The sequence below is a fragment of the Mirounga leonina genome, unplaced genomic scaffold (assembly GCF_011800145.1).
Source record: "Mirounga leonina isolate KUSES-001 unplaced genomic scaffold, KU_Mleo_1.0 Mir_200, whole genome shotgun sequence".
NCBI classification, from domain to species: Eukaryota; Metazoa; Chordata; class Mammalia; order Carnivora; family Phocidae; genus Mirounga; species Mirounga leonina.
The window spans coordinates 21,239,104-21,263,472 of record NW_023270503.1 but is presented as its reverse complement, the minus strand read 5'-3'; the positions used below and the strand labels follow the sequence as shown (position 1 = coordinate 21,263,472).

Below are 24,369 nucleotides of genomic sequence, written 5' to 3'. Positions count from 1 at the left end.
ATACTAGGTGATTCTGATCACTAGTCAGGTAAAGAGGAAGAATAAAAGCTTGGAGCTGGTCTCGTCTAGCTGTGTGACCTTGAGCAAGAGAGCCTGGGACATGGCAGCAATCATAACTGTTTTTAATTCTTTTGGCTCAAGGCTTTAAACTGGGTTGAAATGCAAATCACAATTTAAGCTATACTCCTATATAATCAGATTCTGATCAGTGGTTCTTTTTTTTTATTTGACAGAGAGAGACACAGTGAGAGAGGGAACACAAGCAGGGGGAGTGGGAGAGGGAGAAGCAGGCTTCCCGTTGATCAGGTAGCCCGATGCGGGGCTCGATCCCAGGACCCTGGGATCATGACCTGAGCTGAAGGCAGATGCTTAACGACTGAGCCACCCAGGTGCCCATGATCAGTGGTTCTTAACGATGGCTGTACTGGACAATTACCTGGGTACTTAAAAAAAAAAAAAAAGCCAATGCTAGGGCCCCCCAGCAGACTGATGAAATCAGAACAGGGATGGGGTTGGCATTTAAGAGGTCTGGTCATTTGTATTTTTTTTTTTAAGTTCCCCAGGATATTCTGATGCCTATTTGAATTGAGAACCACTCTTCTAGATCTTTTCATAAAAGGAGTTTCAGAAGAGAGGAAAAAAAGAAAAAATAAAGTATTACCAAAAGAAGAAAAAGGCACAAAAGGGAAAAAAAAAAACAAACCAGGAAACTGAAGACAAACTTGGCAATGTTACAATTCTGTGTTGGATTAGCTTTGACCAAGAAGTAACTTAAATATTCTTCCTCTAACTCAGGATATATACCTCATAAATAAAGGCAGCAGACTCAAGATGACAACAAGCTATAAAAAACACTTGATATGAAAACTGAAATTTATTTTACTGGTATCCTTCTCCCCAGTGAAGATCCAGATACATACCTTTTATGTCAGAATGAGTATGTTAAGGGCCTCCTTCTCCTATTACCTTAAACCCAGTTCTTACAATTGCATTTCTATATTTGAAAACCTATAGTCTTACCTTTCTAATAGTCGCGACACATATTGTGGAAAGATTTAACGGGTCTATAGCTTCCAATTTCATTCCTTCCTTGAACCATTCCCCACTCTGGTCTACTTCTTTTACCTAAAGAATTACATGAAAGCACATCTACTGTTACAAATGTTATCATTTTAATAATTAGAATATTACCAATTTGAAAACGCTTATCAGATGAAAATACCAAATGCCTTCTCCTACCTACCTAATATTATAACTCAAACCTCCATTAGAGGATAGAGAGAATTCAGGCAAACAGACAGAATTTAAGAATAATTATAATCAATAGTTGTGACACCTATGGATCACAAGATCTTAATCCTTTTAAGTGAATAAATGTAATTGTGATTTCCATAATGTTAGGAAAAAACCCACAACCCTCTTTCAAACCTAATTTACAAATGAGGGTTCTTATAAAAACTTCTTACCTTAGCAAATAAATGTGGTGGTGTATCAAAATGTCCATCCTGTTTCTTTGTAATATCTACAAGGAAAAGTTACATACTAATCTGTCAGCATTTGTGAGAAGACCAAAAACCACGTTTCTTTGAAGGTTTCAAACTCACAAGGTATGTATACTCTAAAACATGGCAGAAATACATGCCTTCTACATTTATGGTGAAAAATATCCTCTAATAGTCTTTCTCTTTTCAGAGAACATGTGCTATTAAATACATTCAGCCCATCAGAATGATGGTAATTCCTTCGTTAGGGAATCACACAACTTTAGAGGTATGCTTTAATGTGTTCAGTATTAAGTCTAACCACATTTAATCTTGCTCTTTTGATTAGAACTGAATGCAAAGGGAAAGGCTACCTTTAGATCCTTCAAATGGGCTGGCTAGAAAGAGTGTAGACAACAAATGTAGTTGTGACCAAAAGTGCGTTATATCTGAATTGAGAACAAGTGGAAGGAATACGAAGGAGTTAGGACACTCCTATTCTGGTGTGAACCTTCCGTAATTAAGGCAGAGTGAGCAGCCCTGACAACTAGAATGCTATTTCTGATCTCTGCTATTCTGTAGAGAAGAAAATAGCCAAGCAGTACAATTTAGCCTCAAGGGCGTTTCCAACAGGTGGTCTTGTGACAGGTGCTTACCAGATCGTTTGAATCGATGGCCTATGCTTCGAGACCAACCGATATGATGGATTAACGGGCTGTGCATATGGCACCAGAAGTCATCTGTTCTATCTTCACTCTCTTCATACACTAGTCTTAACCGTCCTCCAATTACACTTTCCACCACTGCCACTCGTGTGCGACACAAATGCCTCTTGTCAACCACTTCTACTCTCATGCAAGGTTTGAAAGGATACTGCATACTCTCTGAAACCTTAAACAGAAGCAGACAAGAGCTATTCGGGATTCACGACAAAGGTCTACAAATCATTTCAACACCGTACCGTTAAAAATACTGAGTGCGCTCGACACTTAACTAGATCATCTAGCTCACTAAATTAAAACAATTCCTTAAAAAACTTCCAGGCTAGTCCTTTTTTAGAGCTCGCAATCGACACTTCAGTCCTTTCTAAGATCCTGTCTTTACCTTCTGTGAGAAATCAGGAGGAAGTGTTTTGGCACCAGTAAGTCGTTTCACTAGAAAAGCTTTCCAGTTTGTATACTTATGCTGAATAGCTAAAACAAAAGAAATAACCAGTTACACTTTAGCAAAGAGCAGAACTGCTTCATAAACTATTAAAAAAAACCCAAACAAACCACAACAATTTTCCCTGCAATTCAGAGAATTAAGGTTCTGGAGAAGAGTAACGAAAATAGAGAAAACAGGTATATCTCGCCAGCATTTAAGTTATGTGCAACCAAAAAGTTATTACTGTAATTTTCGTATCACTCGAACATTACCACGTGTGACACTGCACTGAAGTACATACAGTCCGTCTGCAGTAGGGGGTAAGGAGGCTGCTTACTTCGAGGAGGGACAAGAGGCCTTCCACTGGCTGCACACCAGCCAACTGGGTGGATGTCAGAGCCACACACATTGCACCAGAAGTCCAGCCCAGGGTCATTTTCAAATCCTTCATATCTTAAAAGGGCATTGTAACCTGAAACCAACAAACCAATCACCACATAGTAAGAAAATGAAATGAAACCGACCAGGACCTAGCTGCCGGCAGTGGGTGTCAGATGTTAGTGCGCGCCCGCAGCAGAAGCCCGCGCAGGGCCTGCGAGCAGACAGATGGCCGCCCCTCCCCCCCTCCCCCACCTCGGAGACTGAGTTAGCAGGGCTGGGGGCAGAGTGAGAACATGCATTTCTAACAAGTCCCCGGGGGAAGCTGCTGCTACTGGTGTACCACTCAGACTTTGAGAACTGTTTGCATAATGTCATTGTAGTTTAACTGTTTTCAGAGCATGGCTTCCCCCCTTGTAATGTATTTTAATTTGATCCACAGTTTCTTAAATTCTAGAAAAGAAATTCTCAGTGGAAACAGGGGTGGGGAAGTCCTACCAGAACGTGTAGTTTGGAAAAGAAAAGAAAAGGAGGTTACGGTAAGTTGGTAAAACCTTGTCAAGTCACAGAAATCCAGTTAAAGTAACATTTCAAAGAGACTGCTCTGTCTATCTGATTAGATGACCAAATATTTTTGGATAATTTGGATGGGGCTACCTCAAGCATCAAATTTTTTGTCTTATTTATTTGGAAATAAAATGTGAAAATGCTAGGTGAAAAAGTTCAATAAACACAAATAAGAAGTATGTGGAAGGACTTAAAGACTGTACGTACTAAGCGAATGGGAAGCCTTACTTCTTAGAAAGAACAAAAAGTATATAATATATCCTGTCTGTAATTTAATAAACCTTCTGTTGGTAACAGATTACAATTTAATTTAAGGCCTTCAGGAGAATAAGAAAGGCCCAATGAACTTATATCCCAGGCAGGGAGCTAAGTTCAGTCAGCATTTTCCTGTGTTAAGATCTATGATGAAAATTTATAGCATTAAACCTTTAGTTTTAAAATTCAGTAATTTACAGAATAATTCATGAGTCTGCCAACTGTTGCTGAGCTCTAGTTCATGATTAACATCAGGCTCAATTCTAAAATGTCATTAAAGTGGCTTAAATAAGATATATGATGCAATTAGATAAAATCGAAATGTAAAATTGGAGATGGAAGGTAGAAATAATTCTTGGATATTAAACACATTGATCTTTTGAGCTATTTAAATGCAACTGGCTTAAACATCTAGGACAGAAAGAATATGTTGTTTTAAATTACGGTGTAGAGACAACACAAGCATTTAGAGAATGCTTATAATAGCTGGAGGAATGTTTCAAGGAAAAGCTGGGAATTGAATTGGGTAAAATGTCTGTGCAAAGGCACAGAGGTGCTAACATGCTCTATGAGGGAGGAGGGAGAACTCGCCTCATCAGAACAGAGAGCATTTCTGCTGGGAAGCAACCAAAACTTTGGCCAGTGGTCTATGGAGCAACTCATCAATAGCTGTAAATGCCGACCATCTCGATCCTTTAAGGACAAAGAAGTAATTAAAGATGCTTGAGCAGACAAAAAAAAAAAGATGCATGCCTGAGCAGAAAAATAGAAGATCATCTTTAGTAAATCAAGTCTGTTAGCAGTACGTAATGAGTTGTGGGCAGGGTGTTTGGGGGAGAATGGCTGGAGAGAGGAAAGAAAGAGTAGGCTGCATTAGATAGCTCTGATTTAAGGACAACTCATCTGAGTAGCTGCATGCCCCATATCCGCCGCCTGGTAAAGTCCTACAGGGCCTCACTGCACCACTCACTGAGTGCCTTGTCATAGATGCAGTCAGCACTTGGCAGATGGCAGCTCACAGAATAAACTAGGTCTGAGACTTCTGCACATCACCTGCCCATAGTGTCTAACACAGTACATACCTAACGCCTTTATGTGATGAGCAATAAGGTAACAAGGAGTAGGGTACATGGAAAGCAGTGGGAATGAAGAAAAATAAACCGAGATAGATGAAATTATCAACACTAGTTTACTTTTGGTATTATGGACCTTATCACTCTTCTTAGCACCTCAACTTTTTGTTACTTTTCAAAGTATTTCCCTACACCAGAGTTTGGCAAACTATATAATGGCCCACAATCTGGCCTACTGCCTGATGTTTTTTATAGTCTGCCATTTCAGAATGCTTTTACATTTTTAAAAGGTTGAAAAAAATCAAAGGAAGAATAACATTTCATGATATGTGACAGTTACATAAAATTCAAATTTCAGTGCTTGTAAATCAAGTGTCACTAGCACACCGCCAAGTCTATTCATTTACGTATTGCTACGGCTGCTTTCTCGCTACGATGGTCGAGCTGAGGAATTGTGACAGAGACTGTACTGCCCACAAAGCTAAAAGTATTTACCATCTGGTTTTTTATAAAAAAAAATTTGCTACCCTTTGCCCTATTATCGTATTTATTATTCATTTGGCAACACTTGCAAAATTTACAAATACGCTTTCTTACAAGTTACAAAAACATAACTGGCATTTTCTGGTAAATTATTACGTGTGCTTTCACCTGCTAATTTTACAATTCCAGCAATCCAGAAGACTTTGGTAGGTAGGCTGCAGTCTGTATTGGGAACTTCTACTCTCACATTTTCTGAGATATCACCCCAGCAGGTCCCCATAGGTGCCTGTCATATAAAAATTATTAAGTTATCATCTAATTAACATAAAGCCCAAAACACATTATTTAAAAATAAGCATTCCCATCAATAACGGAAATATTAAATTAAAAATGCCATTTAATTCATTTTTCTCTAAAAATAGAGTTGTTATTTCCCTTTTCACAGAATTCTATTTAGAAAAGCCAGTGTCAGGGGCAAGCTCAAGATGAAGACAATTTCACATATATTAGAATAGATAGATCCATGTCAACTTCAAAATTCAATATTGTCCTAGTATTAGACCTAAGCAGCAATTTTTGTAAAAGCTATCACACTCAATAGATTTCACAGGATAGAGCAGAGAAACTTGTTATTTTTAATATACGCTGAATGAATGCACTTTACCTTAACCTCTAATTTTAAAGGGTCTGTCCAAAGAGCAGAAAGAAAAATAATTCCAATTGAGCAATGTGGTTTCCACTAACAGGAGAAACAAAACTTAGTTATCTGTATTTTCAACTTAAGTTAAATTCATAAAACAGAAGTATAGTCTGTTAAAACAGACATGTGGCGAAAGCACCTGATAAAGTTATTAAAAAGGTGGAGCTGAAGAGTTTTTAGAGATGCATACCATGGTAAATTGTTAAATAACTTATTATTTCTAAACAAAGAGGAAATGTTCAGTGTTAGAACTGGTAATCACTACCCTCCACACCACATGGTTAGAATGGGGACTCAGAAAGCCGATTAAATGAGTATCACGAAGAGATTTTCCTAAGTCTAACATGCCCAAATTATAATTCCCATTACATTTTAATCCTTAAAACTTGAGGCCATTCACAATTATTTGAAGTTTATGCAACAGTTAATTAAATCAAATTAGTGAATTTAGGAATATAAATGCTGATAATACTAAACAGTCTCTGTGGCCTTGACAATCAGCTCCTCGTTATATATATAATTTAGAACCTTGAACATAGAGAAAAGGACTGGGTTAGGTTATAAAAGACCTGATAATACCAACAAATCAGGAAAAGACAAAACAGCTTCAGAGCTCAAAGATGACCAAACAAAGACATCTAAGAGTTACACGATCTAGCCTATTTGAACATTGGGTAAATGTCTTCCATGTAAGGTTTCTCATACTTTGGTGGATGCCAACCCACAGGAGGATTAGCCTAAAACAGTACTTAACCCCTATCCTCTCAACAGTTCATGACATTTCTGAAGGAGAGGAAAAAAGGTCAAATAATCCTGAACTACAGTAAGTCTGGATACCAAAGACAGAATCAAATTATGGCTATTACTTTAAGTAGCACAAGCAATGAATATGCCTATCTCAAATATTGGTGATTCTGGAAGGGTACATGTAACTATCTCCCTGAGTTGTGCAAAAAAACAGTACATCCATTATGACTACCACTTTCTGCTGTTTTTGAACTGAAAGACTGGACTCTTCAGGTTCTGCTATCTCCCCCTACATCATTCTAGACTGTAGGGCCATCCCTATTGCCAGCAGATACGATCAGAAAAGGAGAGGCTGGAAGGATGATAGGTAACGCAGATTAAGCTAAGATATATTAACATAAAGACCATGTTTTCATTTCTGTGAGGATGAACCAATTAGAGCAGATAGATACAGCTAAATGTATGCACTAAATTAAGGCAGGGTATCCACCCCTCTTTGTTTGGCTGCCAAATCTTGTGGAATGGGTTTATTTTTTGTTGAGAAGAAAGAAGCATGGTTATGCTGATAAACTGGGGGTTAGGTTGGCATACTACTAAGTGAATTTGGCATACAGTACTCCTCTTAGAGCCAGATATGACAATTTCACCAACTTTTTTTTGGCCTTAACAATTATTTGCAGAAAATAACTTTTAGCCACATTTTATTAAAGAAAATAAAGTGTCAATATGCTCACTTAAAAAATAAGGATAATATTCACTTTATTGGGGTAATGTTTTTGTCCCTACAGTCTGGATTGGTATAGGAGAAAGTAGCAGAAAGTGACATTTGTTCTTGCCTGTAAGGTTGTGGTTCTGCTAGACCCTCTTAAACCAATCCATATGGTTCACTCTAAGAAACAAAAAAATGAAGGAACAGAAACAACAAAAAAGAGCACCATAGTTTCTACATAGCATGTGCTCAATGTGTTGAAATAATAAGGTAATTTCACAGATGTATCTGCCCTTTTGTTTAAAATGAATACTCTTAAGTGTGGAAGACTAAATGACCCAGGGCTTGACAGCCATCTTCATCTAAGTCATCTGTCTTCTCTTGCTGGCAGGAGGGATACCTCTGAAAGTCTGGATTGGCATAGCATGAACTAGCAGAACCATAATTTACAGGTAACAACAAATTTACCTTCCAGACTCAGGACGAGAGGTCCACCTCAGGCTCCTCCCAAATCAGGAAGATCTGCTTCACCACTTCCTGCTCCAGGGCCACTCGTGAGGGCTATCTGGGAGCGACTCTCCTTCCCTGCAAGGTAAGCTGTCATCAGGTCCTGCAGGACATGGCCAAATCCAAATGCTGAGGGCTCCCCAGCACAGCTGAATGATAACCTCCACCTGACTGTCGTCTATAAAAAATAACTGGGTGGGAAGTCTTATTTTCTGCAATTCAAGAACATTCCCAGATAGTCCAACAGCCCAGATGGCTAGACTCTCAGAGGGCTGATACACTGCACATATGATGCTTCATGGCAGAAATACAAATTTCCCTCCACAGAACTGCCAACCTATTTTGATAACCACCCACAATCTTCAACAAGTGGGCAGAGGCTGGCCCTGAAGTTGCACATAGGTAACCAAGAAAGAATCTATCCCAATGATGGTATGACAAATGTACAAAAAGCCACCAATGAAAGACTAAAAGGCATACGATTAGTTCATCTAGTAGAGAAAGATGAAATACCATTTGGCCAAAAAGGGAAAACATTACAGGAAATTAACCGGAAAGAAAGTAGAACTCCTAAATGCTACCTGCTGGAATTGGTAGGTTGAAATAGGAAAAAAAATTGTTCCCTCTTTCTCCAGAAAGTCCACTCACCTTTTGACTGGACACCAGAATCTACTTTTTGAGGTGGTGGCAGCAGGATGAGGGGGAGTATAAGGAGAGTATAAAAGGAAAATGGGATGCGTGGGGTGGAAGCAAGATTAAGAATGGGAGAATGCTATGTGTGTGTAAAAAGGGATAGGAAGCAGTGACTACTAATTTGAAAGGCATAAAATAGCCCACAATTTAAAAAACCAACAACGTATTAAACCAATACTGTTTTAAGAATCAGGAGATCCCAATAGAAAATCAAGAACTACTTTAGAAAACAGACCAAAATTAAAATAATCTAGATTATTTAGGCTTTCTTTAAAACATAAAAACAAGACAGGTGATTTTTATTATTCCAGAGTCCAAATTCTATTTCATGGCGAGACCCGTGGCAGCTAACTCAGATGAAGCACTAACAAGTGCCAGAAACTAACTGAAGTTTTATTTCCATCAGAAAAGAAATTCTGCAATCTAGAATGACATACAGAAGATTCTAACTTTAGTGAGAATGGACACAAATGTTTCAACTTCCAGTGGAGTCATGTGTATGTGTGGTCAAGGCTAGGGGAAAAAAGCCACAAAACAATTTTACTTGAAATGGATTATTTTACTAATAAACACATACTTGAGAAATGGATCGTGAGTTTTACTATAAAGAGAAACAATACTTTTATTATACATACACAAACAAAAGGACTTTCATTTTTGACCTTAAAATACAAAAATATACTTGTGATATATGTTGTAAAGAAGTGCGGATAACCTTACCTTCTCAAAACACCTGGCACACACAGGTCAGGCGTCAAAGAGAGGATTAGAACATACCATGTGAGTGATACCAGGTTATCTTTGTGGAGGCAGTAAAGTCAGCTTTAAAGTTATGGTATACATGTGTACAAAGGGCCTTTTTTAAAAAAATAACAAAACTACAACTATTATCAAGGGAGAAAAAAGTAGGATGAGTTCTGATCTTAGCAGTAAGTTATCAACAGGACACCAGAGTATGTAGTCCTGTATCAAATGAAAGGAATCTCAAGTCTGTAAATACATGACTAAAGGACTGATTTCTGTGTTTCACATCCACTTGATATTAGCACATTTTGGCCTGTGCTGTAATGTCTAGAAAGAAATGTTTTATCTGATTTTATAAGGCAAGTAACAGGAAATAGGACTGCTTCAACTTAAAAGTCTACAGTCTTGGGGGGCCTAGGTGGCTCAGACAGGTAAGCATCCAACTCTCTTGGTTTTGGCTCAGGTCATGATCTCCGGGTTGTGAGACTGAGCTCGACGTTGGGCTCTGCGCTCAGTGCAGAGTCTGCTTGAGATTCTTTCCCACTCCCTCTCAGCGCCTCCCCCTACTTGTGCTCTCTCTCTAAAATAAATAAATAAAATCAAATCTGGAAAAAAAAAAAAAAGACTAAAGTCTTTCAAAAAAATGAAGAATGCTTTAAAGCTCAATGTTCTGCATACACATTGATCAACTGGAGTCTCTCTTGGGTTCAAACATAAATTACCAGAAGAAAACCACCTGTGAATTTCATGTATACAGTGTACCTAACTGGCATTGGTACTGCAGTAATATTTTTGATTTTTCCACAGTTAGGATAGATATGGATACTGCTTTTAGAGGTTGTGAAAAAAATAGGAAATATATATAAAATCAGTCTGATACATATATCAGTCTCTGCCCCTGGTTCCTGGCACAAAGCTCTTAAAACCTTTGTAATTTCTTAAGTGGTAAGACCACTAGGAGCATCTTTTGTTCTCATATTTGGTCTCTGAGCCGGGTCCTGACACAGAGCTCCTAAATCCTTTGGAATCTCTTAAGTGATAAAAGCATCTTTTGTTCTAATGAGGAGACTCTGGGTGGGCTCCTAGACAGCCTCAGGATAGGGGCTGGTTGCCAGAAAGACCAGCCTATGAGGAGAAGCTTAGAACCCTCAGCGCCAGTCCCCATCCTCTGGGAAAGGGAGAGGGTGTGGAGTTCATGATTGATCATGCCTATACGATGAAGCCTTCAGCAAAATCCCAAAATATAGGCTTCCCCGGCCATCCGAAAGTAGATAAAATCATAACTATAACCATAAAACCTTTTGTAAGCCAAAATAGCATAAGGTGAGGAAGCACTTTTTATTTCCTGAAAGCAAAAATCTGTTTCTGATTTCTTTTGGTTAGTGGGAACAGGTACTAATGCAGGCCTTTCATAAAAGTGAAGTGATGTAAAGTGGACTTTCGGATAGTGAGGGAAATCTGTATACGGGGTTCAGAGAGCTTCTGGGCTGGTGATCACATGGGGGTGCTAGGAGAGTGGCACACCCAGAGGGGGCATGAAGTTCCATGCCCCTTCTCACAGCCTTGCCTTACGTATCTTCTCATCTGGCTGTTCACCTGTATTGTTTATTATGTCCTTTATAATAAACTGGCAAATGTTTCCCTGAGTTCTGTAAGCCATTCTAGCAAATTATTGAACCCAAGGAGGTCGTGGGAACCCTGATTTACAGCCAGTTGGTCTTAAGCATAGGTAACAACTGGGACTTCTGATTGGTACCTGAAGTGGGGCTAGTCTTGTGGGACTGAGCCCTTAACCTGAGTGATACGATGCTAACTCCAGGTAGACAAGTGTCAAAATTGAGTTGAATTGTCAGACACTCAGCTGGTGTTAAAGAATTACTTGATGTGTGGAAACCTGCACATCTGGTGTCAGAAATATTGTGTGGAAGCAGTGTATGAGTAAAAGAAACACAGGAACGTTTTTCCTATGGGGACTTAAAAACTACATTAAAAAAAAAAACCCAAAACTTTAAATTATGGAAAGCAGGTTAAAGCCCAAAATTGAAATATAATCCGGCTACTGAAAAAAGTAGCACGAGTTTCATTTACAACAAGATGAACTAGATGATTTTTAAGATACTTTACAGTTTTGTCACTGTATGATTTAGGATTAATTAAAAGTGTTATTACCTAATTCAGTGGTTTCCAACCTCCAAGACTGCCAAGGAAGGGGAAGCCAAGGCTCTGGCCACCCCACCCCACCCTTGCTAGATCAATCAGTGCAGCTTTCTCTTATCCTAACTACGTCTATTAGGGAAAAGAGTAATAATTCTGAAGCTTACACAAATAAACCCCAAAAAAACCCAAAACCAAAAAAAAAAGAAAAACTCTCAAAACTACCAAACTACCTGGACAAAATGAAAGATATACTAGATACATGACTATCATGACATACAGATTTGAAGTAGGTAATTGAATAACAGTTGAGGCTCAATTTCCTTTGCTAATTATAAAAAATGTCAAGATTGCTGTAACTGAGTGACTGAGCAGGAAGCACTGTGCATAATTACAGCAACTATCAAAGAGGACACAGTCCTATGATATACTTTGCAGAAACTTCATTCCCAGAAGTTTAAAGATAGACTGTGGGAAAAAAAGAGCTCCACTCCTGAAATCCTGCGATTTTAGAACTAATCACAATCATATTTAAGTGCCGGGAAAGACAAAGTGTTTGTTTACCTGTGATCCTTACTCCAGAAGAGGCTGGGTTACGTTAAAGAAGCAAGGCGCTCAGGGCTCGGACACTGCTCCCAGGCCCAATTCTTGGTTCAATCAGAGTAGTTCTACTTCCATGTTACACACTGGATGTTTCTTAAAATTATGTTTGAAAAAGAATCCCCTATGAGCAGGAAAAGGCTCCCAACCTATGCTCAAGTTGGGGACAAGGCAGATGTGCAGTCTGGCGAAGTGGGCCTTACTGATGAACCAGTGTTAGGGCGGGCAGTTTGAGTCTTAGAAGACTCCAACATGGATGAAACAAGGCAGGGCCTTGCGCTCCCAGCAACTCCTGACAACAGACTTTCTAAAGCCAAAGCCAGTTAACTCTCCTTGGAGACTTGGAGTAGTAGAGAACTACTCGGGGGAAGAACCAGGAAGAGTCAGCTCTAAAGGATAAAATCAAGCGTAGCATGAGGTCTGACCAAAACCAAATGGCTTCAAATGAAGATGGTCATTAAGGCAACAAAGCAAACTCATTTGTACTAAAATAAACTAAAAAATTACCGATATCAGTTGCTTTCCTACTTGATGAGAAAAAGGCAGTAAAGAAAGATGAGTGGCGCAGGAAAACACTGGGTGGCAGATGCTTTACTTCCGAATGAGAAACGGGAGCCCACACAATATCCTTATTAATAAAACAGTAAGGCTAAGCTGCTCTAATCCATATGATTACTTTAATCTTAAAAAAGCAGAATTGAAAACAAAATCAGTTTCATTATTATAATAGAGATTTTCTTACAAAGAACTTTAATATACCGGACATGAAATAAAATATGCTTTTGGGATTTTGAAATGTTTTTAAAAAAAATACCTTGACTACTTACATAACACAGCTTTACACGGTTTATGGTATCAAAATATTAAAAAAAAAACCCAGAATATTAAAGACAGGAAAAGAGATAAAGGCTATTCAGAAGAGACAACAAATGTTCCAGGTATCTGGGATGAAGGAGTTATTGTAACTGAGAACTTAATCGGAGTCTGAGTTTCTCAAAAGCGGAAAGAACTAGAGAAGGAGAAAGATCTGCTTTGCAGTTCTCTTTAATGTTGCTGTTGCTGTGTATTTATTTAATCTATTTCACAAATGTAACACTGCTATCCACCTTATGGTGAAGTACATCACCTACTTGACACACTCATGTATCTAGGATCCCTTTTAGGCTGCTTCAGAGTCAGCATGCCACCAACAAGGGGCTGAACAGCTGTACTCTCAGGAAAGTAAACTGGCAAATTAATGAACTCAGCTTTGGTTTACATTCTTACCACTGATTTCATATGCTTGGCCTTGATCAAGAGTCTGTATTGGCCGTGAACAAATGAAAATTCATTTGGGTTTCCACAGCAAGAACTCAAGCTCAGTTTTGTCCACATGCTGTTATTTAAAAGTAAAGTCCTAACTTAACAAAATGTTTAGTGTAAGCAAAGTTTCATTCATTAATTTTCTAAATTCTCTTTTCTTTTTGTACATAGTCAGTAGCAAATAAAAGTTTTTTTTAATAGCAGGCAGAACCTTTAAATATAAATTAAATGCGTAGTAAGGTCAAAAATGTATTGGAGAGAATTAATCACAGATCACTGAACAAAAAGGAACAGGATCAAAAGGAACAAACATCTTTTTTTTTTTTTTAAAGATTTTTAAATTTTATTTGACAGAGAGAGAGACAGTGAGAGAGGGAACACAAGCAGGGGGAGTGGGAGAGGGAGAAGCAGGCTTCCCGCAGAGCAGGGAGCCCCATGTGGGGCTTGATCCCAGGACCCTGGGATCATGACCCGAGCCGAAGGCAGACGCCGAACGACTGAGCCACCCAGGCGCCCCCAGACTTATCTTCTGATAACATTTTTAACATAATTCTGAATTACTTCACATACTCCGTAGGAAACTACTTGCCAAAAAGAACATCCTGCAAAGGGTTTTCCAGTATGTATCATATATTTCAGCCCACAATGCTGTATTACTAATAGTTCCTTGTTTTTGTGATTTTTACCTTTGTAGACAAAACATAACTGGAAGAAAGAGCCTTCCTTTTCCTAATTGTCAGGTCAGATCACAAAGATTCAGGTAACATGCATGATGGATGGTTTGTATTACGTTGGACCATACGACATTGCCAGTACACATGAGATACAGACCCAGCCAACTGTGTATGGTTCAGCTTAGTACGAAAATTGGAGGAGACTAGTATTTTTCCCTATTCGAATAATTTCAAATTATAATTTCTTTAAAGGATGCTTTTACTTGTAGAACTTCTAGAAATTATTTTATTACTAATAAGTATAATAAAAAAGAAACATTTTTATGACATTGTACAAAATAAAGATCTTCTAAAGACAAGACACTTAGATGTATTGTGTCTTCAGGTTTAAACAATGACTAAGCATTTCAGTAGGAGGTGAGAAATTCCATACTCACATGTTTAAAGCAGGTAACTGGAGCTGCTGTAAAGCTATTGCTATTGATGTAGTTACCCCAGCTGAAGCCTTCCATGGAGACTGCTGCTGAAAACAAATAAATTTAGGTATATTCCAATTCTCAAACCTTTCATTCACATGAAAATGAGAAATGATATAAAATTAACTTATCACCTTGAAAGAAAGTTTTATTTTTTACTGTACAGATTTAAGAACTTTTCTAAATACACATGAACTTTTGCATAGATCATATCTGCAAACAAATAGTTTGTGTTCCACACGTAGCATAAGCTGCTTGGGAAGTGAAGTAAGAAAGAGCTCTTCAGTAACGAGCAGCAAAGTGGAGAGCAGAAGTGTTCAGGATAACAAAGAATGCCATGGCTGCTTTTGGGTTTTTATTCCCATGCAGCTTTTACTGGGCATCTCAAAGAGATTTCTAGCCAGTATCTGCTGCTGATGCCTTCAGGGGGTTTTTCATTGCTTTACTTCCTGCTGCATCTCCCTGCTTCTGCTCTCCTGTCAAGAATCTTCTATTAGAAATGATCCTTTCCTCAATCTCTTCCTCTTACTACTCTCTTCTCCCCACTCCCTATAAAGCTTGCTAAATGTCCTCTTTCTTTGCTTTTTATCTCCACAATGCTCCCCACCATCCACAGCATACAGAACCTGTACACAGAAAATAATAAGCCAAATAAAAAATGTTAGGGGTACTGCCCCAAGCACTGTGAACTTGCGAACACAACAACGCTCTTCTAGAATTATTTATTGAGACTAAAACCATCATCATGAAGTCTAATGTCATAATGTACTAGTAGAACCTAGAAATAGCTTAGTTAACAAAACCCAAAATTAAAATGTCATTAACTCAAACTAGATGAATCAGTATCTAATATTTCACCTCTATTACATTCACTGATATTACCTGCTTTAGTCTTTGCTTGATTTTGCAAGGTAGCTTGATACTGAGCATATGCGGCTAGTTTAGCAACTAAAGGTTGTTTCTGAAGAACTTTTGCTTTCTTTGTTGGAGGCTTACCCTAAAACAAGAAGAGTTAAGTAAATAGGATTCTTTTTCATCCACCCCCCTCCACCGAAAAAATTAACCTGACTGCATACTACCCATTCTGCTTAAGTAACATCAAGGGTTTAGAAAATTATTAAAGCAGAGGAAACATACAAGGACTTTTAATGTGAGAAATGGTTTTGGAGTCCTGCTACAGTGTAGATGTCTAACACGGGTAGCAGGGCTGGCGCAGACTAAAACAGCAATATGCAAATTAATATGTTAATAAAAAATTACATCCCATAAGATGTTAAAATATAGGCCGTGGTGGATACTTGATTCCTTCTTATACTAGATAAAACCAGTGGTTATTCACTCATGCAGGTTGCCAAGCATTGCTATTTTTATGGTAAGAGAAGGTAATTTAATGTTTAAAGAGCAAGTGACTGAGGTTTATACCTTTAGTGCTAACGCAAAAGATCAATGACAAAATGATCATGGGCCAAATTCACAGTGTGACAAACTGCCATCCATTTGGGTACAGACCACTGCTCAGGATCTTACGTACTGTCTATCTGAAATATAGAAATACATCTAAGTGATGTATTTCCTTAATTGGGGGAATTTATATAATCCTTTCATTGCTATGTAATGATCACAATAAGTTAAAAGGGGAGTAAGAAAAATGTGATCAAATATATTACAGAAATCACTTAAATGCCTTAAAAACATTCTTTATAGCTACAATGGTAACAACTTAGTCAAATGATCAAATCTCCATTTTGTAGGCACTGATGTACATTTAAAGAAAGATGAATTTTTTTATACCATGAACGTTTTCAAAAAGGTTAGTTGGATTAACCAAACACATTTGTTCAAGGTATCAAATAGGCTGCAATCAAAAGTACAAAGCAAAGATGATGGAGAGATAATACCAAAGGGTAAATCATTTCCCCCCAAATATTGAATGATTCTACCTTGATGTTAACTCAAAAGAAAACAAGGGGGAAAAATGGCCTCAGTTTCTGTATATAACAAGGTGTTTATTGTATTTATACTTATTTAGAAAAAGAGTAAGTATTTTTCTTTCACTTATACAAACAGTTTGGATACTATGCCTTGTCTGTTTATAATAGCTGTTCAATTTTATAGACTGAGCAAACTCTGGGAACCACATATTTCAAAAAAAAATGTGGGGTATAAAGTGGTAACTGGCCAACTGGGTAGAAGTGGAGTGCAGTGAATCACGATCAAATGACAGATAAACAGTGAAAGCCATAGAAATAACAGACATAAAGAACAAGAAGGTTTCTGTACCGTTACCTGAAGTCTGGCCAAAATGCTTGCCTTCTTGGAGTTTGACGAATAGCTTCGTGAACATGAAACGCTACAGAAACGCTTTGTTTTGGAGTAAAAAGCATCTCGTACACCAACCATCCCACACATTTCGCAGGTAGCTAATTAAGAAAATAAAAACAGTGGTGTCATGATCATAAAATAAAACCCATTTTTTACCTGACAGTTTTAATAACTTATTATCTAAAGGTTTTAATTTAAACATAAGAAAATGTCTTGTTACCCAAATGATGGAAAAGCCTCTACAACAGTTAGAGAAAAGACTGGTACGATGCCATGGCTGCAGTTCCAGAAAGTCTGACCATAGCTCAAGGTCTAATAGGCTTTACAAGGGTCTAAACCCACGAGCAAATATAAAGCAGATTCCACTTACATGTCCTTAGTGCTTGCCATGTGCCAGGCATTTTCATATACACTAAGAGCTCTAACTTTCTGAATGGATTATAAAAGAAGTGCAACACAACCGAGGATTAACACAAAGTACAACCTAGAAAGAGCTAAGTCTTGGAAAAATGCTAAGGGTTAACAGATTTTTTCAAGTTATGTTCAGAGGACAAGAAGGACAGGCTCAAAGCTTGAGGAAGGTGCTTGATTATTCCCTTTGGTAACAGAGGAAAACAAGACTCTGACTACTAAATGTGCCTCTTTTGTAAATTCGCATACTGGACAATAATCTGAAAGGCAGAATTAGAAGAAGGGTCATTGTCATGGAATATTATTCATTCACAAAAAAAGAAGGAAATCCTGCCATTTGTGACAACATAGTTAAACCCGGAGAGCATATGCTAAGTGAAATCATGTATGGGATCATTTACATGTGGAAGCCTAAAAAAAAAAAAAAAAAAAAAAAGCCAATTTCATAGAAACAGAATATATAGAATGGCGATTGCCAGAGGCTGGGGGGGAGGGTGACATGTAGGTCAAAGGGTACAAAGTTTCAGTTATAAGAAAAGTAAATTGTGGGGGCGCCTGGGTGGCTCAGTTGGTTAAGCGGCTGCCTTCGGCTCAGGTCATGATCCTGGAGTCCCAGGATCGAGTCCCGCACCGGGCTCCCTGCTCGGCAGGTAGTCTGCTTCTCCCTCTGACCCTCCTCCCTCTCATGCTCTCTGTCTCTCATTCTCTCTCAAATAAATAAATAAAATCTTAAAAAAAAAAAAAATATATATATTTTTAAAGATTTTATTTATTTATTTGACAGAGACACAGCGAGAGAAGGAACACAAGCAGGGGGAGTGGGAGAGGGAGAAGCAGGCCTCCTGCGGAGCAAGGAGCCCAATGCAGAGCTCGATCCCAGGACCCTGGGATCATGACCTGAGCCGAAGGCAGACGCTTAACGACTGAGCTACCCAGGCGTCCCAGAAATAAACAATTTCTAAGACCAAAATTTAGTAAGAAAAAGGTTATGTGGATTTATTTATTTATTTATTTGGGGATGGGGAGTGGAAAGGGAGAGAGAATCTTAGGCAGGCTAGACTCAGGGCTCAATCTCATGACCTGGCCGAAATCAAGAGTTAGATGCTTAACTGACTAAGCCACCCAAGCGCCCCTGGAATAATTTAAAGTCTTAAACCTTGGATTTAAAAAACCAACTGCAGGGGCGCCTGGGTGGCTCAGTTGGTTAAGCAGCTGCCTTCAACTCAGGTCATGATCCCAGGGTCCTGGGATTGAGCCCCAGGCAGGCTCCCTGCTCAGTGGGGCATCTGCTTCTCCTTCTCCCTCTGCTTCTCCCCCTTCCCCCAACTCGTATGTGTGCTCTCTTTCTCAAATAAATAAATAAGTAAATAAAATCTTAAAAACAAAACAAAAACAGAAACAACTGCAGCTGGAAAGGGGCTGGAACTTGGCAAGTCTCAAAAGGGAAGCCCCCAGAAGTTTTTGTCTCCAAATCCAGAGCCTGTCCTTTGGGAACTGAGGGAGGGCCCAATTCTTTTTTTTTTTTTTTTTTTTTTAAGATTTTATTTATTTGACAGAGAGATAGAGCACAAGTAGGCAGAGAGGAAGGCAGAGGGAGAGGGAGAAGCAGACTCCCCGCTGAGCAGGGAGCCCAACTCGGGACTAGATCCCAGGACCCTGGGATCATGACCTGAGCCAAAGGCAGATGCTTAACCCACTGAGCCACCCAGGTGCCCAGGGAGGGCCCAATTCTTACCAGATATCCTGCCACACTCAGAGACAGGTCTCCCAGGACCAGCACAGTATGTAGCTCAACCAAAGTCCAAAGGGGAAACCTCTGCTGTCATACTTGCTGCCCATCATGCTGATGGCCAGGCCTGGAGAGGTCAGCGCCAGTCTTTTGCCCTCAGACCCATGGCCAGACCTCCAAACCTGGCTTTTGGCTGCTGAGGTTCTATGACAGTTATTTCAGCACAGATCACTGCTATTCCGCTTCCCTTTATCAAGACAGCCATTAAGAGAAACATGAAGCTGATTTCATCAATTAGGCCTACCTACAGCCCTAACCTGGGAGTTAGCTTGAAATCACTCCTGGGTCCTCTTCAGGCCCTGAATCATTTTTCAACTGTGAAAATCAGAATGGGATCCTGGCGGACTCACTTCTGAATCTAAGTGGTATCAAACAAGGCTGGATCCTATTCCCATTCAGTGTTCTCAGGCATCTCTGGTGTATGTAGCCCCAGCCGGGGCTTCTGGGGATACTTCCTGTCACCCTTGGCTTCAGGCCATCCTGCCTAGCAGGTAACCACATCCCAACTGCAGAGATGGAAAAACAGGCTCCGTGGGTCAGAAGCCCGCTCAGGGCCAAAAATTTAACTCCAAATCTGCCTGTCCCACCTTCTTTGCCCTGTGCCCTAGTCTTTGTGATGTCCTTGGAGATGACCTTGTCTGGCTCCCAAGTGAAGTGGGAGTGTGTCCTTCAGCTTTTGCCAATAGGAAGCCTCTTTGCTGACAGCAAGTAACCAGAAGCCAGGACCCTGTGAAAGGCCCTCAGTGAGCACTGACTGATTTAAAACTATGTTCTCAGACACTGCAGGCCCCCAGATGGTTGTATTTCCAGATCTTTAATCTCTGGGAGATGTTTCTTGTGGTCAGTCACCCATGTGCCTGGCACAGCTGAATGGCTCAGTGTTACTCCTTTGAAGTCCTACCTGCCAATCTCTGCTACGACAGTTCCCCTTTTCCACAGGCTTCTCCCACACCTTCCACCTTTGTCCTTCAAAGCCAGCTCAAAGGCTGCCTGCCCTGTGAAGCCCTCTCTGGTTGGATCCAGGGAGAATTCATCACCTGCCCTTCCTGCTCCCATAGCCCTTGCTTGTGCCGTTCCTAAAAGTATATTCAAATCAGCCTCATATATTAAAAAACAGAAAGCTGGGGTGCCTGGCTGGCTCAGTTGGTGGAGCATGTGACTCTTGATCTCGGGGTTCTAAATTCAAGCCCCAAGCTGGGAGGACAGATTTCTTAAAAATCTTAAAAAAAAAAAAAAAAAAAAAGTCAACTGCCAATGCACGAAACTGGTTTAATTGGTTTACTGGTAAAGCTGTTGAAAAGATTAAAGAGTTTCAGTTATATGCAAAATCAGTATTACTTTCAAAAAAGCTAGAGCAACTGTGTGGCATGAGTGGAAACACAGTGTCCTGAAAAAAAGAGATGAAGGCGGAATTACCTTCTGCCCTAATCATACAGGTGACCAACCATCAGCCTGAGGTGTGTTCCAGGAGATGGGACTTTCAATCCTAAAAACAGTACAGTCTCGGGAAAGTCAGGACAAGCTGTCACCTTACTACCATGTAATCCAAAGTATGCCCAGAAGACGGTGAGCAGGATATACTCATGAATTAAAATCACTGTGATACTACAAGAAATGACCGAAGCAACTAGAGTTACTCAGAGTGTTCTAGTGTGAAGGGAGATCATTGTAACAAGGATTAGAATTATTCTGTGTACCTTTAAAAGACAAAATTAAGACCCAAAGACAAAATTTAGAGCACAGGTAATTTTGGTGCAATATAAAGGATATGCTGGTAATTACAGATACGTTATCACTGGAAGTGTTAACCATGAGGAATTTTTGTAGGAGAGAGACTTTACCCTGCAAGTGCCCGTCAACTCTACAGGCCCGTGATCCTACACACTCAGTTACACAGGGATTTACTATCTAATGATTGAATTTATGTCCAACATTATGTTTCTCAATAGCCTTTTTAAAAATTTTGTTCTACTTGCCCTCCACCAGAATATGGGGTAGGCAAGATAAAGAGATCAAACAGAAATCTAATGGTCTTATCTACAACTCTAAGTTTCAGACTGCGTTTCTTTTTTCCTTGAAAAATTCTAAGGAAGGGATATGACAGAAGAAATGGAACTAAAACATAACCTCCAACATGAAGCTGAGTAACAGCGGAAGGCTGTAAATACTCACCCATGCCAGATTTACCATCTGGGTATGTGTACACTTGTCCATTGTTTTTGATAATTGGGAGGTTAGAAGGTAAAGGAGCAACTTCTTCTTCACTCTCCTCAGAGCTGGAGCTGCTACTCGTGTCCTCACTGCAGCTATCATAACCGTCAAACATCCCGAATGAGTCTCTTCTTTTCCTTTCGGAGCGTGAAGAACGTTCAGTCTTAAAAGTAGAAGAAATCAATAATACATGACACAGCACAGATACACCCCCCACCCAAAGGAACTTAGTTCCAATTATGGTAAGTGGTATTTGAAAAATGAAGATCTAGCCCTCAGAAATAATACATTTTATTCTGTAATGAAATGTTTGTTTCAAAACAGAGGCTTTCCTTTCTACAAGGTGCAAATTTATTAGCTACCATGTTAGCTAATAAGAATGTCAACGGTGACAGCAAGAACACTGAGTGGGATCTGAAGACCACCACGTAATTTAAGCTTTGCCGTTAACTAGGTGGGTTATTTCTCTATTAAAAGGAAATTAAATTAGATGATTTTTTTTTTGAAATTGTGGTGAAATATACATAAACAGAGGATTTCTCAATTTGCCTTTCAATTCTGAAACTGTAGATTTCTACAATTTAGAGCATCCAGGAAATATATAGATGCTTTTAAAAATCATTGCTAAGAGCTCTGGAGAGATTGAGGATTTTAATTTTAGAAATAATTTATAGATATTAACTATTTAAAAATGATAGAAGATAACATTTGTACATAGGTAACCCTATCTCATTTTTTTCCTTAGCATAAACAATGGTTAAAAAAACTCCAAGTATCTCAAGCTAAAAACATTCTTTTCTTTTCTTTTTTTTTTTAAAGATTTTATTTATTTATTTGACAGAGAGCACAAGTAGGCAGAGAGGCAGGCAGAGGGAGAGGGAGAAGCAGACTCTCCACTGAGCAGGGAGGCCGACGCGGGGCTCGATCCCAGGACCCTGGGATCATGACCTGAGCCGAGGGCAGCCGCTTAACCAACTGAGCCACCCAGGCGCCCCCATTATTTTCTTTTCAAAGGAAAAGCAAAGACACTATTATCATCTTCAGTGAATGCCACACATTTGCTCCTCCAAAAAGATATGCCCTCTCTCAAAGCCACCCAAACCCCCAAAAAGTAATATTGCCAACTCCAACCTTTCCTGAAATACACTGCAAAACTTCAAGTTTAATGAGAAGAAAGCAAAAAGAAAATAGGAAAATAAAGAGAAAAAAAATCTTCAGGAAAAAATAATCTATAAGGAAACAAAAGCAACATAGGGAGCAAAAAAAAAAACCTTCAAAAAAAATTGATAATAAACACACACAGTGAATTACAACTAGAGTGAAAAGTATCAACCAAAGAATCTTTAGTTTGGCACCTATCCTTATTCTTTTGCTTCAGTTAGTATTTTTTGGTATCATTTTACACTTTATGCACAATTTCTTTCCTGGCTAGTCTAACTTCCTACCATGACCAATAACAAAGCTGAAATCTGTTATCTAAAGCCTGACAAGATAAAACCAAGCAAATGCATCTCTTAGTTTAAAAGACTAGCTATTATTTTCAGGTATGCAGGTATGAAACATTGTACTAAAATGGGAAACTGATTTTCACATGTATCAGGTGTAACTATAAAAGAGACAAAATCAGGTTCTTTTAATCCACACAATGGAAATATTTTATACCCAACTGAATACTCTCTTTTAAGAAGGCCCCTTAGGAGGCTCTGTGCCTGCTACAGTGTGGTTGCTACAACCTCCAGCTTCTTCTAGTATTCTTTTAGATCCAATTTTAAAAAGAAAACCGTACGGTGTGTGCTTACTTTGTAATTATTCCATTTCCCTCAATAGTTTTCCCTAGCTTGATTACCCATCTTATTTAAACAGATCTGGTTCTGAGTAACTTGCAGGTATTTAAATTCAAAGAATCAAAATCTGCTACCACCAGATTTCAAAAGAAAAAGATTCTGAAGGCAATGCCAAAAGAAAGTCTAGCAACATTTTGAACTGGTAAGGTGATAAAGAATGGGATAGTCCTTGTTTGAGTGAAGGGTGGTGCTAACAGCACGGAATTTGGACAGCCCTAGGTTTGAGTCTCAGCGTTGCCATTCATTAGCTATGAACTTGGCGGTGAAACAAGTTATGAGCTTCTTCTCTTATTCATTCAACATTCAACTATTTATCAAGCATTTGTGTGTCTCACAGTAGCAGAGGCTAAAGATAAAGCAGGGTACAGAGCAGACAAAATTCATGCTTCTCACAAAGGTTACCAGCCTACTGGCAGGAGGAATCCAAGCAAGGCCACGGGAAGGCAGGGTCAAACTGAGGCAGGAGTAGTCAGCTAAGATTCAGGGGTGAGGAAAGGCTTTGGTGAGATAAGACCCCGACGCCAGAGAGGGCAGCCAATTGAATATCTGGTCCTGGGATGTTCTAGGCAAAGCAAAGAACAAGACAAAGGCTTTCAGCCTGGAATATACTTGGCAAATTGAAAGGCCAGTGTGGCTGGTGCCCAGTGTGAGAGGTGTACGAGATGGGGTTGGAGGAGGATAGAGAGGCCACATCATGAGTACCCTTGAAGGCCAAAGTAAAGAATATATTCTATATTGACAATAATGCATCTGCTAGTATAGATTATAGTTATTCCTTTCCAATCTACATGCCTTTTATTTCTGCTTCTTGCCTTTTGCACTGATAGAACTTCCAGAACAATATTGACAAAGGGGTTGGCAAGAAAAGACATCCTTGTTTATTCTCAGTCTTGGAGGGAAAGCATTTAGTCTTTCTTCACTGAGCGTGTGTTAGCTGGCAATGGAAAGACATTATGAAATATTTATCACAGTGTCTGGAATGCACACTTAATAAACACTGGCTAGAATTTTAAGTTCTAGTAGATTCATACAGGCCACATCCATGCAGAGATGATCTTTTATACCCACAGTTTTCATATAAGCTTGTTCACTTTACAGCCAGC

At 39.2% G+C, this 24,369-nt stretch overlaps 1 protein-coding gene across 10 annotated transcripts in view; it reads right to left on the bottom strand.

Annotated features, from left to right (window-relative positions):
- MBTD1 (mbt domain containing 1) overlaps positions 1-24,369 on the bottom strand; it is a 73,273-nt gene that overhangs the window by 18,765 nt on the left and 30,139 nt on the right. For 4 of the 10 annotated variants that reach the window (XR_004683195.1, XM_035026808.1, XM_035026809.1 and 1 more), the window contains 10 exons: positions 21,384-21,585; positions 16,970-17,109; positions 15,572-15,686; positions 14,651-14,736; positions 5,552-5,669; positions 2,965-3,099; positions 2,586-2,674; positions 2,138-2,372; positions 1,467-1,522; positions 1,021-1,125 (listed from right to left, as the gene is read on the bottom strand). Coding sequence is in view for 9 of the 10 variants with exons in the window: in XM_035026808.1 (XP_034882699.1) it covers positions 1,021-1,125; positions 1,467-1,522; positions 2,138-2,372; positions 2,586-2,674; positions 2,965-3,099; positions 5,552-5,669; positions 14,651-14,736; positions 15,572-15,686; positions 16,970-17,109; positions 21,384-21,537 (1,233 nt within the window). In the remaining variant the exon portion in view is untranslated. Of the gene's footprint in view, positions 1-1,020; positions 1,126-1,466; positions 1,523-2,137; positions 2,373-2,585; positions 2,675-2,964; positions 3,100-5,551; positions 5,670-14,650; positions 14,737-15,571; positions 15,687-16,969; positions 17,788-21,383; positions 21,586-24,369 lie in introns of those variants that run through there. The other 6 variants (XM_035026810.1, XM_035026812.1, XM_035026813.1 and 3 more) reach the window with 6 other exon arrangements.